We start from the raw sequence: 14,520 nt of genomic DNA, 5'->3' as shown, positions 1-14,520 counted from the left end.
AATTGTGAATACATCTTGATGTGATAAAGGCCTATTGTGAAGCTACTCGTATGATGAATGGCGGACAGAAAAAAAGAACATGGAAACTGCTGAATAGAAACACTTTGTGTTGTCGGGGAACGTTACAATCGGAGCCCTTAAACGGAGTTTCGTCACTAAGCCTTTGTTTTGCGGCGTGTAGAACATGCTGTTCGAGATCGAGCAGAAGGTGTCGTATCTGTCCGAGCTGTCGGTGCACAGCGAGAACTTGCTCCTGGAGGGTCGAGCTGAAACAAAGGGAGAGGCCGAGCAGCTCACCGTCAAACTGCAATCCCTCAAGGACAGCCTGCTGGAGCTTCAGCAGATGTTGCAGGACAAACAGGTGGACATACAGGTGAGAAGATGATTACTTTGAAGGGGGTTTTCTTCAATATGTGCACATCTTCTGTTCACTTTCTATAGTCAAACTGCTGAGTCGAGGACTCTTGATACGCAGTGGGCCCAATTAGCAGAGAAGCTTGTGTAATTTTTCTAGGCTTGACCTTTTCATGTTGTTTTGGGGAGATGGAATTGGTTGGTTTGTTTGCCTCATTAGTCCGCTTAAAAGTTTTGTGTTTTTTTTGCCTACAGGGATCTTTGCAAGAGCTGGATGACAGCGAACCGGATTCCTCACTCTCACAGAGCCCCAACGTGCAAGATTGGCTTTCTCAGGCTCGATCGTCGCGTACGCAGCAGCATCAAGACAACCTGCTCAGACAGAGGGTAAATTTGCATTTAAATGGGAGCGAAACTAGAAAAAAGTTAGATTTTGCATTATTTCGAGCATCATTTTATCCAAAAATAATTTAGCACTTTCCATAATTGACGTTCTCCCTCTCAACGACATGTATGTATAAATAATATTCTATTCTTCTGTTTATAGGAGCTGCAGCATCATGTAGCAGAGCAAAAGAAGCTGCTTCAGTCAGTAGCCAGTGTTGGAGAAGACCTACTCAATCCACAGATCACAACAAATGGCGATAGGTACTTTCTCGCTCCTTATCAACTCACATCTCTTTCCTGCATTTACTAATTTAATTCAACTCCTTCTACTCTTTTGTTTTGCAGCGAGCCGTCTCATCCCGTCGGAGTGTTGCTGGAAACAGATAGCTTTTCTCAAGGGGACCACTTGAGACAACGCTGGGAAAACCTCAACAAAGATCAGAGCACCAAGCTTCAGCTTTCTCTTAACACGCTGGAACAGGACCAGTTTAGTCCGGTATGATCGCTTCTCATGATCCAAATGCACATTTAAGACACCTCTAATCCTAACTGTGTGTGTGTGCAGATCATCCACCGATCCCGTCTAACCAGTCCCGGTATGGTGGTCCGGGGCGAATCCATCAACCAGGACTGTCACTCTCCCACGGCTCTATTCGAAACCTGCTGTCAAACCTTAGGACGGATCACAGAAGAGGTCAAGGTCATTGATAAATAACATTTCCCTTCTTTTTTTAGCCACCGTTCTAATTCGTGTCCTTCCTCTTGCAGGCAGAAAGCGGCGACAAGAAAACGTCACCATGCTCGCGTGGGACGGCGCTCCAGCAGAATCTTTACGCCGCCGTGTCGGCCGCCTCCACCTGGTTGGACGCCGCCGAGAATGAAATGCTCTCGGGCCCTGTCCGGCTTTCTGAAGACACCGAGACACAGCTCACTCATCTTGAGGTGACGTATGGTGTATCAGAAGATCAGGGCAGACCTCTAAGGAGAAAGAAAATCTATAATTCAGTCCTTTTTTCATCCATACAGAACACCCACAAAGATTTAAAGGAAATGAACCAAGAGGTGAACCAGTGCAGAGACCTGCTGGGTGGCGGCCCGGGCAGAATATGTGGAGGGGAGGACCGAGCCTTAATGGAGGATACCCTGGAAGGTCTTCAGGAGAGGATGGGCCTGCTGGACTCGACTCTTGAACAGCAATGTGACTCCATGAGGGATCGACTTCAGGAGCACTTAAACTTCCAGGTAAAATTCAGTTCCTTCTTATTTTTGATGGACAGTAGCTTTGTTGGGTGTTAACGTCAATGCTGTTTGACCAGAATGAACTTGGAATGCTGTTCACGGCTTTGAACGAGAGTAAGCACCTACTGCTACAGAAGATGGCCGCAACGGCGGACCGGCCTGCAGCCAAGCAAATCGAGGTTCGAATAAAGAAGGCCTTGCCATATGTTGTCATTATGACTAATGTTGACATATTTGCAGACATTATCAGAGGTGGAGGATAGTTTACGGGAATTTGAGCAGCGAGTGACTGAGCTGAAGACCAAAGCTGAAGGACTCCAATCGGATCGTCTCTCCCATCAAGAACTCCTCAAACTCCAAGTAAGACCAAAAGAAGGAAGAACTGAAGGTCTTTGATGGCATTTTCTAACAGAATTTGTTGCACAGGACACATACGAAGAACTACTGCTCATGGTGGGCTCCAGGCGGAGTGGCCTAAACCGAGGTCTTTCCCACAAGGCTCAGTACGAAGCGGCACTCCGGGACCTCACGGATCTGGTGGACACGGCTCAAGACAAGATGGCCGCTGACCAAAAAATGACTGTCTCCTCAGTCATTGAAGTCCAAATGTTACTGGACAAACACAAAGTGAGTTATCCTCACCCTCACCATTAAAGGCTTAGCATAACCATCTTGTTTTCCCTCTTTAGGAGTTTTTCCAGAGTCTTGAATGCCACATGATCCTCACTCAGACCTTCTACAGCAAAGTTTCTGGTTTAGTGACAGCACGAGAAGGTCAGGCCCTTGAGGAGACCATGTCTTTAGCACACAGTGTCCTTAAACAGGCCCACAGGAGAGGGGTGGAACTAGAAGGCATATTAGAGGTAAGAAGAATAGCTCAAAATAGACTAAAAAAAGAGGTATTGATGAACTTGTGTCTGTCAGTCTTGGAGCAGGCTTGTGGAAGACTACCAGGCGCTGTGTAAACAGCTTGAGTCTGTGGAGTCTAGCATTCCCACGGTGGGGCTAGTGGAAGAGACCCAGGAGAGACTGGGGGAGAGGATCAATCTCTACCAGGTAAGTGAGCTAATCTTATGGGATGAAATACGGATGATTTACAGCAAATCAAGGTCGTTCCTCTGCATGACGCTTGTCTTCTTGATTCTAGCGTCTGAAGGCGAGTCTAACCGAGCATCAGCCCCAACTGTATCAAGTCCTGGAAGAAGGAAAAAGGCTGCTTCTATCTGTCAGTTGTTCAGACTTGGAACATCAGTTGACTCAGCTGGGAGAACATTGGCTCTCATCAACCACCAAAGTCAACAAGGAAATGCACCGCTTGGACTCCACACTTAAACACTGGAGCAGGTCAGACTTTAAGAGGGGATTGACTATTCTTTCCTCGTCTGTTGGTGACTTTTAGGGTAATCTTTGTCATTTACCCACTCTAGGTACCAAAGGGAGTCGTCAGAATTGAGCAACTGGTTGCAGTTGGCTCTGGACAGACTTGAGTTTTGGACGACGCAGTCGGTCACCGTCCCCCAAGAGTTGGAGGCGGTCAGGGATCACTTATGTGCCTTCCTGGTAGGTTCTGAACTGTATATATATATATCCACTCTCTAGACAGTTGGGTTAGATCAGGGCTAAATCCCTAGACCAAACACCATAAAGGGTTAACAAAGTCAACAAATCAACTTTGTTTCAGGAGTTTTCCAAGGAGGTAGATGCCAAATCCTCCTTGCGTTCCTCAGTTCTGAGCACAGGCAATCAACTACTGAGACTAAAGCGTGTAGATACAGCTGGCCTGAGGACAGCCTTAGGCCAGGTGGAGACCCAGTGGGCTGAACTTCTCACTCGCATTCCCGTCGTCCAGGAGAAGCTCCACCAGGTCTGCCAAAGATGATAATGCTGCTTTTTTTGCCTTCGATCTCATCTATAACCATGTTGCACTCTTTGTCTTTTAGCTGCAGATGGAAAAGTTAGCGTCACGGCATGCCATCGCTGAGCTCATCAGTTGGATTTCGCTCATGGAAAACATTATCAAAGAAGACCGAGATAGAATCGCTGGAGCGTTGGGCTCAAACTTGGTCCAGAACTTTTTGCAGAAATACAAGGTAAAAATTTAACTCATTCGGTTATGCAATTGTGCATTAAAGTACACAGTAAAAAGACAGGAGGTATTCTCTCTTTTGCACAGGGGTTCCGCATTGACTTGACCTGCAAACAGCTGACTGTGGACTTTGTCAACCAGTCGGTACTACAAATGAGCAGTCAAGACGTCGAGGGAAAACGAAGCGATAAAACCGACTTTGCAGAGAGCCTGGGAGCCATGAACAGACGATGGCAGATATTGCAAGGGCTCATCGGGGAAAAAGTAAGTCATATTTTGTCCTCCTGTCAATGGCATTGACTTGACTTTGAATTGTTATCATTTTTTAAAGATACAGAATTTGGAAGGACTTTTGGAAAGTTGGCTCGAACACGAGAATGGCGTGCAGGCCTTGAAAACATGGCTGACACTCCAGGAAGAGAAACTGAAGAAGAGACATAGGATAGAGGATGTTGCATCGGTGCAGAATGCATTGAAAGATTGTCAGGTAGATTTGTGCATCTAATCTTGTAATAAAAATGGAAAACTGAGCAGCTGTCAACATGTTTCTTCCTTCCAGGAGTTGGGAGAACTTGTGAAGGAGAAAGAGAAAGATCTAGAGAAAGCTGAGGAACGGGGACATGCTCTCATCCAGGATAAAAAAGGAGAAGCCTGCACTGTTGTCAAGGAGACCCTGAAAGACCTCAACCAATCATGGGCTCGTTTGGATCGCATGGTGAGTCTTCATCATTCATCAAGTAGACCTTAACTCGTCTTCCTCTTTTGTTAACTGAGTGTTCCAACCACAGATAAGTCAGATGAAGGTGAGCTTACGTTTGGTGCTGGAACAATGGACCCTGTACAGACGTGCCGCTGAGGAGATAGATGGACACTTGATGGAGGGGCGCTACTGTGTGTCACGGTTGCACCTTGTCAGTGGTTCATTGGAGGCTGTGCAGCAGCAGGTAGAAAGTCTGGAGGTAAATGCAGAAAAAAACAAGCACACCATTTGTAATAGGATATGTTCATCATGATGGTTAATTAACCAGATTCCACTTTTTAATGTACCACCCCAGAACCTGCAAGAAGAGATGGACAAGCAGGAGAGCAGTCTACTCAAGTTTGCCTCCGTAACCCAACAACTTCTCACTGAATGCCACCCGTGTGTGGCAGACACACTTAACAGAGCCCTGCGAGATGTTAACATGAGGTGTCACTCAATGCCACAAAAAAATATTGCATTACTAAAGCCTGAAAGCCTAACTTTTGCTTAATTTTTGCTAGGTGGAACCATCTCCTCGAGCAGATCTCAGAGCAGCTGAGGAGCAGTAAAGCCTTGCTGGGACTATGGCATCAATACAAAGAACTCTTTAGCACTTGCTCGAAAGCCGTGGAGAGGCAGGAAGAGCGTACTGACCACCTCCTGAAGATCGCCACCGACAGGGATATAACAGAAGAGGAGAGCAGTGGCTGGATAAAGAACTGTGACGTGAGTAGATGGGGTACAAGGAAGGGCTAAAGTCAGTTACTTTAATGGGAATCTAGAAAAAAATTGTGATTTATTACTACCCTTCAGTATTGCTTGACTCTGGCCTAACAATTCAAATGTATTTGTTATTTGGAATTATTTTTGCCATAATAATAAAAAAAAGAATACAAATTGACATGTGCTTATGATCCTGCTGTTACAGGAATGTCTTGGTGAGCAGGACTCGGTGCAGAATTCCCTGCAGCAGCTGCAAACTTTGGGGGAACAGCTGAAGAGCCGAGTGGACGCCTACTCGTTTGCAGCACTGCAGTCGGACCAAATGTCACTGTCGTATCGCTTGTCGGCGCTACCGACCTTGTTACGCAGGCAGCAGGAGGCACTGCAGGTATGTTGGGAAGACATAGTGCACACTCAGTTAAAATCATCACTCTGATTGAAAAATGATTTTAATTGACTAGTGTGGAAGTCAAGCCTGCGAGGGCTTCAGGGACCAGTTGGACACCCTCGTTCAAACGGACGCCGAGGCTGCGTTAGTGTTGAAGGAGGTGGAGAAGCTGGGATCTCCGGCGCTTAATGATATTCCGACCCGTATGGATGAGTTAAAGGTACAACAGTTTTGATGACTTTAGCTTCATTAGAGTGGGGAATGAGCTTTTGATTTTGTTCTCAGGCTCCTTTGTCCAAGCTGAGCAGTCTCTCTCCAGACTTGGAGCGTGTCAACGTGGTCATGTACCGTCTACCGCTCAATGATGGAGACCTGAAGCGTCTGCAGGGGCTTAACAGAGCGTGGGCGTCTCACTCTGCTCTACTCAGCGAGAGGTTCAGGTACGCCTCTTTCCCAAATCACATCTCTTTTTGTGTTTTCTCCAATATGAAGAAAAGCATGTTTTTTTTGTTGTTGTTTTTCTTCAGCAAATTGCAGGCAGTGCTACTCCTGCACCAGACTTTTCTGCAAAAGTGTGAAGCCTGGATGGACTTCCTCTCACAGGCCGAGAGCAAATTGGCTGCGGATATTTCGGGCAACTACCAGAGTCTGCTCGAGCAGCAGAGAGAACATGAGGTCAGAGATTTCTCTGCATTTGTTTCCTTTAATGGGGATAAATATCTATTTTTGGCAAATGGGTAGTGGAGACTTTTAACAGTGCCAGTCAGGGGGTATGCAACATGCGGCTCCATAGCTGCATGTGGCTTTGTCCAACCTCAGCAGTGAATGCCAAAACGGCTTGTTCCTCGCACAATTGTCTGATCGATTTTGGCCGCAGTCATTTGGTGGCCATTGTGTTCAAAAAAGAGCAGCAAAGTAGTCTCTCTGTACATGTGTATGCTTTTTGCAGTCATTTGGCGGCCATTGTGTTCAAAAAAGAGCAGCAAAGTAGTCTCTCTGTACATGTGTATGCTTTTTCCTTTTCTTAACAGTTGTTCCAGGCTGAGATGTTCAGCAGCCAGCAAATTCTTTACGCCATTATCAGTGATGGCCATGGGATGCTTGACCAAGGACAAGTGGATGACGGGTAAGTAAATAGACACTTTTATAACATCCTGTGGCTGTAAACTGAAACAGGCCATGGGTGTCCAAACTGTTGCCTACTACACCGCTGTTAATACCTCAACAGGGATGACTTTAGCGTCAAGTTGGCTTTACTGGCCAATCAATGGCAGTGTGTGGTGAGGCGGGGTCAACAACGCCGGGGCATCATCGACAGCCTGCTCCATCAATGGCACGGCTACCACGACATGTCCGAGAAGTTACTGCGCTGGCTCCAGGAAGCAGCCCGCGAACTCGACGAACGTCACCCCGGAGGAGAAGCGCTCGCTCTCCAGCAGGCCAGGAATCTCCTCGATCACATACAGGTATGCCTTGATTAACGCCAACTTAACTCATTGAATGCAATGTATTGTACAGCAGGGGGCAAACGAATGTGATTGTGAATAGGAAATTTTAAGTCTAACGAGGCGCTCCTCAAAATCCACCCGATCATCCCTAAACCCACCTGTAGATTCCCTTAGTTAACCTGTACCCCCTGGGTCCGCTTTCCTTGTCCCGGCTACTGCAGCTGCGTGAACGAGCGCTCCAGAGGCAGCAGGGAGGCTACATTGTGACGGTGGAGGCCGGCAGGAGCCTGCTGCTGTCAGCTGATGCCCAGGCTGAGTCCTCCCTGCAGACAGAGCTGATGGAGATTCAGGAGAGATGGAGGCATGCTCACCAGCGATTGGACCAGCAGAAGAAGGAACTGCGATCTCTACTTAAGGTCAGGAAGACTTTTTTTTTAATCTTTTCCGACACTGGGTCAAATTGGAATAATAATCATAATAATATAGTGAAGTCAATAAGGTCCAAAATCACATGAATTAAAAAAGGCATGCTTAAATTGCATATTAAACTTGCTTTATCCAAACTTGCTTTATGATAAATATATATTATGAGAGGATTTACAAGTGGATTCTGTTCTGAGTAATGTTTCCATGCACACTGTGTAATCAGTTTTTTTTTTTATTAAAATGCATGTGTTTTGCTATACAAAATGATTTTTGTATTACTAACTAAAACAATTTAGTGTTCATAATACACACAAGCCATTTAATGATTAATACAGTGAAAAGGAGTGGAATTGCTTACACATGAATTTGTTCGTCTGGAGCTCAGTCAGGTTATTATTTTGTGAGCATTGGAGTAATAACCACAATGTAATAAGACCACCAATGTTGGCTCACAATCTCCTTGTAACTCTCAAATGAATATCAGTTCGCAAAACATGACTTGAATTACAAACCATTGCTTGTCTGCCAACTCCCTTCTACATTCTATCAGTGTGACTGACTTCCCTTGCCAAATAGCACCCTTTTTCATCCTCCAATACACTCCTATTCATATTCTAAAAATAGCCTCGGCCTATTGGAGCGGCACATTCTTTGCTTCTATTGCACCTTCTCATCCTTTGCTTTTTTGCTCCGTCTCCCTCGTAGAATTGGGAGCGATGCGAGAAAGGCATCGACTCCTCGCTGGAAAAGCTGCGGGCCTTTAAGAAAAAGCTGTCGGCGCCGTTGCCCGAGCATCACGACGAGCTGCACGCTGAGCAGATGAGATGCAAGGTGAGTTAATGAGATGGGTTTAAAATCTCGGATTCCAGTGAGAGGAGGGGGATGTGCATGCATATAGTGTTTTTTTTCCTCATTATGTTGTATACACACAGGAGCTGGAGAACAGTGTGGCGGGTTGGAATAATGACCTGGCTTCCTTGTACTTCTTGAGGGATGCCCTAGTGGGCACACTGGGAAGTGATGATATCACGCTACTCCAGGAGAGATTCCAGCTGCTCCAATGCCAGTGGGAGGAAGTGTGTCGACAGGTACATGAAATACAGTCTTTTCCTTTAAATAAGAAAAATTGTAATCCTTCATTATTTTTTGTTAGGAGGTTGAGATTGTAAATAGTTCATTCGTCAAAAAGGATGGAATATTTCTCTAATTTTTTTCAAACTGAGTTGAATTGATGGCTTTTTGTGTTTTTTTAATGAAGCTAGAATGGTCAATTTAGCTTTTTAAATTTCAATTTGATTTGTATTTAAGGTTTAGGTTGGTTTTTTTCTTAAATTGTTGAACTTAAATGGATTTCTCATTTAAAGTTGTTGTTTTTAATAAGTAGACACTTTTTTTGGCTATTTTTTTTTTGATTGCATCTTTTTTTGAAGGTTTAAAATTTGAAACCACAGTAGGATGAATTCCATCTTTTGAGTCTTTAATTTTCAACTGTTTGTCCTTCTTTTGCACGTGGTCAGCTGTCCCTACGCAGGCAGCAGGTGAGCGAGAGGTTGAACGAGTGGTCCGTATTCAACGAGAAGAACAAGGAACTGTGCGAGTGGCTCACGCAGATGGAGTGCAAAGTCTCTCAAAACGGAGACGTCGGCATCGAGGAGATGATCGAAAAGCTGCGCAAGGTGATCCCACCATACGCTCCCTAAAACATTGCGACATCCCACTCCCTCTCGCGTTAACCCATTGTCAACTCACTTGGCTCCAGGAGTACCAGGAAGAGATTAGTGTGGCAGAGGAGAACAAGCAGCAATTGCAGCTCATGGGACGGCGCTTGGGACGGGCCAGCCAAGATGGAAAGGCAGCCGACATCGAACACAAGCTCAATAAAGTCAGCGAGCGCTGGACGCATCTTCTTGACCTCATCGCGGCCAGGTCAGTGACAGATCTGGTTGTTTGTGTCTGAAGAGAGACCCTTTTCTTGCTCACTTCAATGAAATTTTCAATGACATTTTTTTTAAACCTGGAATGACAGTTATCACAAAAATGATTATAAAATAAATCATTATAATTCTGCCTTATCACAGCAGTTTTATATTATAATATAATATTAAATGATGGACTTAAATAAAATCTAATTTGGTTATCATTAGATATTGTTGTAAAAGCAAAGTAAGCTATAATCTGCAATATTAAACAGAAATTTTGTCACAGAAATATGAAACAACATTATTTTAATAATGAAAATAACAAAATCATGTGTCTAACCTAATTGCAAAATAAGAAATAATAATCTGTTGTAAGATATTTCATCTGATACTCCTTTAAATGTAAAAATAGTCATCATTCCATTCATACTTTCAAATGTGCTTCTATCTCAATTCCACATTATATGCATCGACCAAATTCTCCAATAATAGTGCAGGGATATTGACTCTGAACTGCAAATATATTTGGTGCATACCAACGTTTGCATTCCTCTAGGCTTCCACAGAGTTTCCCTGTTTCCTCGTAATGTTCCGTCCACCTCTTTAACACATGCCTGTGACTATCAGTCCAAATTTAGAAACAGCAGCACTTGTCTGTCACTCTAACTGCCAACCCCCTTCTCACACACTTCTTTTTTTTTAACCTTGGAGGACAACAGTTGATAAGTCACACTTGTGCCACCTCACTACACAAAACACCAGCTGCCCCCAACCAACCCCACCCAACCCCAGCCAAGCCAACCCCTTTAGCGTATAGACACTGTGGGAGAAAGTCCCAAGACACAGTCGAAAGAGTCGGTTGGCACTCAGATGAGGAGGAATAGCGCTTCCTTGCAAAACGGAATTCCTGGGAATTTTACTCCCTCATGCTTTTGGATTTAGGGACGGATAAAATGGCAGAAAGCCCGGTGGAGGATCTGCCACAATGCGACTGCGATGTCAACAGGCAGGACAAACTCGACAAGATTTTCTATTTTGCAGTGTTGTGTGTGCTTAAGTGGATTTAAAGCGTGATAAAATACCAAGTTTGAGCCAAGCATGAGGGATAACCCGCTTTTTATTGAATATAAAGACATGCAAAAATTCCTCAGTACTCTTTGCATGACGTTTGTGTGCTTAGTGATAAGTGAACAGAGTTATGTTAATAGATTCTTGAGGTATTGATTGTTCATGTTAGGTTGATTTTTGCACACATTGTGGATTGTAATCTTGCAAATGAATCATGTTGGGGTTCATTGAATAACATGACAATGTTTCCCTTGTCAGGCTGAAAAAGTTGCGGGAAACCCTGGTGGCCGTTCAGCATTTGGAGAACAACATGAGCAGCCTACGCTCGTGGTTATCTCACATCGAGACCCAACTGTCCAGGCCCATTGTTTACGACACGTGCGACGAGCAAGATATCCATCGGAAGCTCAGCCAGCAGCAGGTAAGATCCTCCATCTTGACTTCAAGATCCACCCTGTGGTGAGTTGAGCATACTCAATAACCTTTTTTTTCTCCAGGAGTTGCAGAAGGACATTGAGCGTCACAGCACAGGCGTGGCGTCCGTTTTGAACCTATGCGAGGTCCTCCTGCACGACTGTGACGCCTGCTCTACCGAGACCGAGTGTGACTCCATCCAGCAGGCTACCAGAGGCCTGGACCGACGCTGGAGGAACATCTGCGCCATGTCCATGGAGAGAAGGCTCAAGTATGTGCCTTAAGAAAAAATAGCAATGTTGTTATCAAAGAAGCAGATCAAACTGATGCTGTGTTGTTGTTTTTTTGCAGGATTGAGGAAACTTGGAGGTTATGGCAAAAGTTTTTGACTGACTACTCACGCTTTGAGGAGTGGTTGAAAGCTTCTGAGAGAACAGCAGCAATGCCTAATTCTTCTGGAGTCCTCTACACTGTTGCGAAAGAGGAACTTAAAAAATTTGAGGTAGGCAGACAGCATCATTTCATGCAAATTGATGGAAATTGGAGGGAAGATTCATAGCAATTCGCCTTTTTTTGTGAGGAGCCACAAATTTGCATGCTAAAATTTCAACCACGATTACGAATCCAATATATTTTGGCTTGGGAACGTTTTTTAATGAATTGTTACATGTCTCAAGTCAGACTTTTCCATAAAGCCAATTCAGGCTAGAGGAAACATTGCAGGCTCATGTTACAAAAAAACTCGTCTGAGCTGGACAGCTCAGCTGTTATAGTCCTTCATAATAAATGTGTTCACCAACACTTGGTCTGACGCTGCCATCTGGCTGGTTCTGGCTGAGCTTTTATTTGCAGAGGACAAAACACACTTATGTCTGAGAAGAGAAAAATAACACACTCCGTTTTTGTCTTTAGGCCTTCCAGCGCCAAGTGCAAGAGTGTTTGACCCAACTGGAGTTGATTAACAAGCAGTACCGCCGCTTGGCCCGCGAGAATCGCACCGACGCTTCTTGCTGTCTTAGGGAAATGGTGCATGATGGGAACAAGAGGTGGGACAACCTTCAGAAGCGGGTGGGCGCCATTCTTCGCCGTCTCAAGGTAATGATTGGTGAATTAATAACAAGATATGTCTTTAGCTGTTTTGGGGATTAAATGGGTTTGTGGTCCTGCAGCACTTTATCACCCAGAGGGAGGAGTTTGAAACTGCTCGGGACAGTATCTTAGTGTGGTTGACGGAAATGGACTTGCAACTCACCAACATCGAGCACTTCTCCGAGTGTGATGTGCAGGCCAAGATTAAACAACTGAAGGTAGTCTTTGGGAACAAAGTACTCAACACATGAACAATAGATGCAACCTGATTGGTTACATTACTCACCTTTTTTTATATTCAGTCACCTGAACTGCAATTTTGACTTTGACCAATAGTAGTGAAACTGCATTTTGTGGCAAGCAATGCCTTTTTCTGCGACGGTTTAACTTTGGTGTCAACACAGCAGATCTTAACCAATCGGTATTTGCCATTTTATGATGAATTAATTTGTGTTGGAATAAATAAGGCACATTTTTATTCTTTTTTTTGTGAGCATAATGTGAAAATAGGGCAAAAAAGGCCAAAGATAGAGGCACTATACGCCAACTAATGCATGAACAATGCCGTTGTAAGTCGAGAGCACCGTAACACGAGGACTCCCTGTATCCATTTTCTGAATTTTGATAGTCTTCTTCTAATGTTTACCTGCAGGCGTTCCAGCAGGAGATCAACCTAAACGTGAGCAAAATTGAGCTGGTGTTCAGACAGGGCGACTCTCTGATCGAAAAAAGCGAACCCCTGGATGCCGCCGTCATCGAAGAAGAACTGGAGGAGCTGCAGAGATACTACCAAGAAGTCTTTGGACGTGTTAACAGATACTATAAGAAGCTTACTCGTTTACCTGTGAGTACATTGAGCACACCAGCAGTACACCAGACCACAATGCGTCTAACATTTTTCCTCTCCTCGTCTCTTAGTTGGCGGATGACGAGCTAGACGGTTCCGATGTGGAGGATGGCGCCGACCTCTCCACGCTACAGTGGTGCGACTCCACGCCTTCTCGCCAATCCAGTCGTTCGGCCTCGGGGGCGACCGCTTTTATTCGAGCCGAACGTTCTGGACGGGACACTCCGGCTAGCGTGGACTCCATCCCGTTGGAGTGGGACCACGACTATGACCTGAGCCGGGGCTTGGACAGCCCAGAGGGACGGCATCCTAGAGGGAGGAGCAGAGGACAAGAGGATGATGAGGAGTATCTGAGGCCATCTACTGCGGTGCTGTCAGGTTTGTGTGTTTTGTATTTATACTGTTTGTCAATAGAGGTCGCTTTGCTTCAATACTTTATTTGTGTTTAAAAGTGGTGTATATATGGGTGGGCCAGACCATTTTAGATATAATATTAAGATATATATTTTTTTATAAATGGACTAAAAGAACTGGCTTAAAATCCCTGAATATTCAGTAGATCTAAAACAATGTTTATTTTAGCTTTTTGAATATATTTTTACATATTACAAAATGATTTTTGAACTAAAAACAGAGAAAATTGATTTAGAAATTACAATTACTTATTTAAAAGGGGGGAAATCAGGAAATTTAATATACATCTCTACTTTTCATATGAATTTGATCCTAAAACAGAAAGTTGGCACAAGTTGCCACTCCCCTGAAAAGATTCCTTTTAGCAGCATGTTGATACAACCTGGATATGTTATTTCTCCTCCTCAGACGTAGTTATTCCCGAGAGTCCCGAGGCCTATATTAAACTGACCGAGAACACATTGAAATCGTCCTCTGGTAGGAACCTCATCTCAGCTCATCTGGAATTTCACAGCACAGATCCAGAGTGCATGCCAGCCACTCTCCATACTAAAAAAAAAACAAATCCAAAAAATGCTTTTCTAACAAAAGCCCATCAGAGGGCAGCACGGCAGCTGCAAATTTCAGCCAGCCACAATAATATCGATAAGCATGTTGAGATGAATGGGACCACACTTCATTTCCATGTAACATGCCTTTATCTCAGATTTCCTTCAGACTAATGCATGCATCCCATCAGTCATCAACGTGCCGAGCTTGGAGTGGATTTTTTTTGTTCATTTTTTTTATCATGTTTCCTATGTAGGTGATGAAGGACAGCTGGAGGCGAGCCTCAGACAACTGGACCAAGCTTTAGGCGCATCACGATACCAGCTGCAGGCCAGAGAGGACGCCGTGAGCCGCTCGAGCCCGGACGCCGACTCCACATACATGGGTTATGTAAGTCACCATTACATTGGAATAACCATAAAACCTT

General features: G+C 44.6%; 1 protein-coding gene across 1 annotated transcript in view; it reads left to right on the top strand.

Annotated features, from left to right (window-relative positions):
• syne1a (spectrin repeat containing, nuclear envelope 1a) overlaps window positions 1–14,520 on the top strand; it is a 98,642-nt gene that overhangs the window by 78,047 nt on the left and 6,075 nt on the right. Inside the window, exons 98-138 of the mRNA XM_077711512.1 lie at window positions 182–373; window positions 610–741; window positions 902–1,002; window positions 1,087–1,237; window positions 1,307–1,441; window positions 1,510–1,683; window positions 1,768–1,983; window positions 2,058–2,159; window positions 2,221–2,340; window positions 2,407–2,607; window positions 2,670–2,843; window positions 2,905–3,036; window positions 3,128–3,324; window positions 3,408–3,540; window positions 3,662–3,844; window positions 3,921–4,070; window positions 4,154–4,330; window positions 4,398–4,553; window positions 4,626–4,781; window positions 4,855–5,025; window positions 5,122–5,255; window positions 5,330–5,534; window positions 5,737–5,919; window positions 5,993–6,139; window positions 6,205–6,359; window positions 6,447–6,594; window positions 6,951–7,045; window positions 7,148–7,385; window positions 7,589–7,783; window positions 8,499–8,624; window positions 8,726–8,881; window positions 9,311–9,469; window positions 9,553–9,719; window positions 11,039–11,201; window positions 11,278–11,465; window positions 11,546–11,696; window positions 12,107–12,289; window positions 12,364–12,501; window positions 12,936–13,127; window positions 13,202–13,508; window positions 14,350–14,483. Coding sequence (XP_077567638.1) covers window positions 182–373; window positions 610–741; window positions 902–1,002; window positions 1,087–1,237; window positions 1,307–1,441; window positions 1,510–1,683; window positions 1,768–1,983; window positions 2,058–2,159; window positions 2,221–2,340; window positions 2,407–2,607; window positions 2,670–2,843; window positions 2,905–3,036; window positions 3,128–3,324; window positions 3,408–3,540; window positions 3,662–3,844; window positions 3,921–4,070; window positions 4,154–4,330; window positions 4,398–4,553; window positions 4,626–4,781; window positions 4,855–5,025; window positions 5,122–5,255; window positions 5,330–5,534; window positions 5,737–5,919; window positions 5,993–6,139; window positions 6,205–6,359; window positions 6,447–6,594; window positions 6,951–7,045; window positions 7,148–7,385; window positions 7,589–7,783; window positions 8,499–8,624; window positions 8,726–8,881; window positions 9,311–9,469; window positions 9,553–9,719; window positions 11,039–11,201; window positions 11,278–11,465; window positions 11,546–11,696; window positions 12,107–12,289; window positions 12,364–12,501; window positions 12,936–13,127; window positions 13,202–13,508; window positions 14,350–14,483 — 6,717 coding nt within the window. The remainder of the gene's footprint in view (window positions 1–181; window positions 374–609; window positions 742–901; window positions 1,003–1,086; window positions 1,238–1,306; window positions 1,442–1,509; window positions 1,684–1,767; window positions 1,984–2,057; window positions 2,160–2,220; window positions 2,341–2,406; window positions 2,608–2,669; window positions 2,844–2,904; window positions 3,037–3,127; window positions 3,325–3,407; window positions 3,541–3,661; window positions 3,845–3,920; window positions 4,071–4,153; window positions 4,331–4,397; window positions 4,554–4,625; window positions 4,782–4,854; window positions 5,026–5,121; window positions 5,256–5,329; window positions 5,535–5,736; window positions 5,920–5,992; window positions 6,140–6,204; window positions 6,360–6,446; window positions 6,595–6,950; window positions 7,046–7,147; window positions 7,386–7,588; window positions 7,784–8,498; window positions 8,625–8,725; window positions 8,882–9,310; window positions 9,470–9,552; window positions 9,720–11,038; window positions 11,202–11,277; window positions 11,466–11,545; window positions 11,697–12,106; window positions 12,290–12,363; window positions 12,502–12,935; window positions 13,128–13,201; window positions 13,509–14,349; window positions 14,484–14,520) is intronic.

Source organism: Stigmatopora nigra, unplaced genomic scaffold, assembly GCF_051989575.1.
Source record: "Stigmatopora nigra isolate UIUO_SnigA unplaced genomic scaffold, RoL_Snig_1.1 HiC_scaffold_26, whole genome shotgun sequence".
Classification (NCBI taxonomy): Eukaryota; Metazoa; Chordata; class Actinopteri; order Syngnathiformes; family Syngnathidae; genus Stigmatopora; species Stigmatopora nigra.
This window is presented reverse-complemented; position numbering and strand designations above follow the sequence as displayed.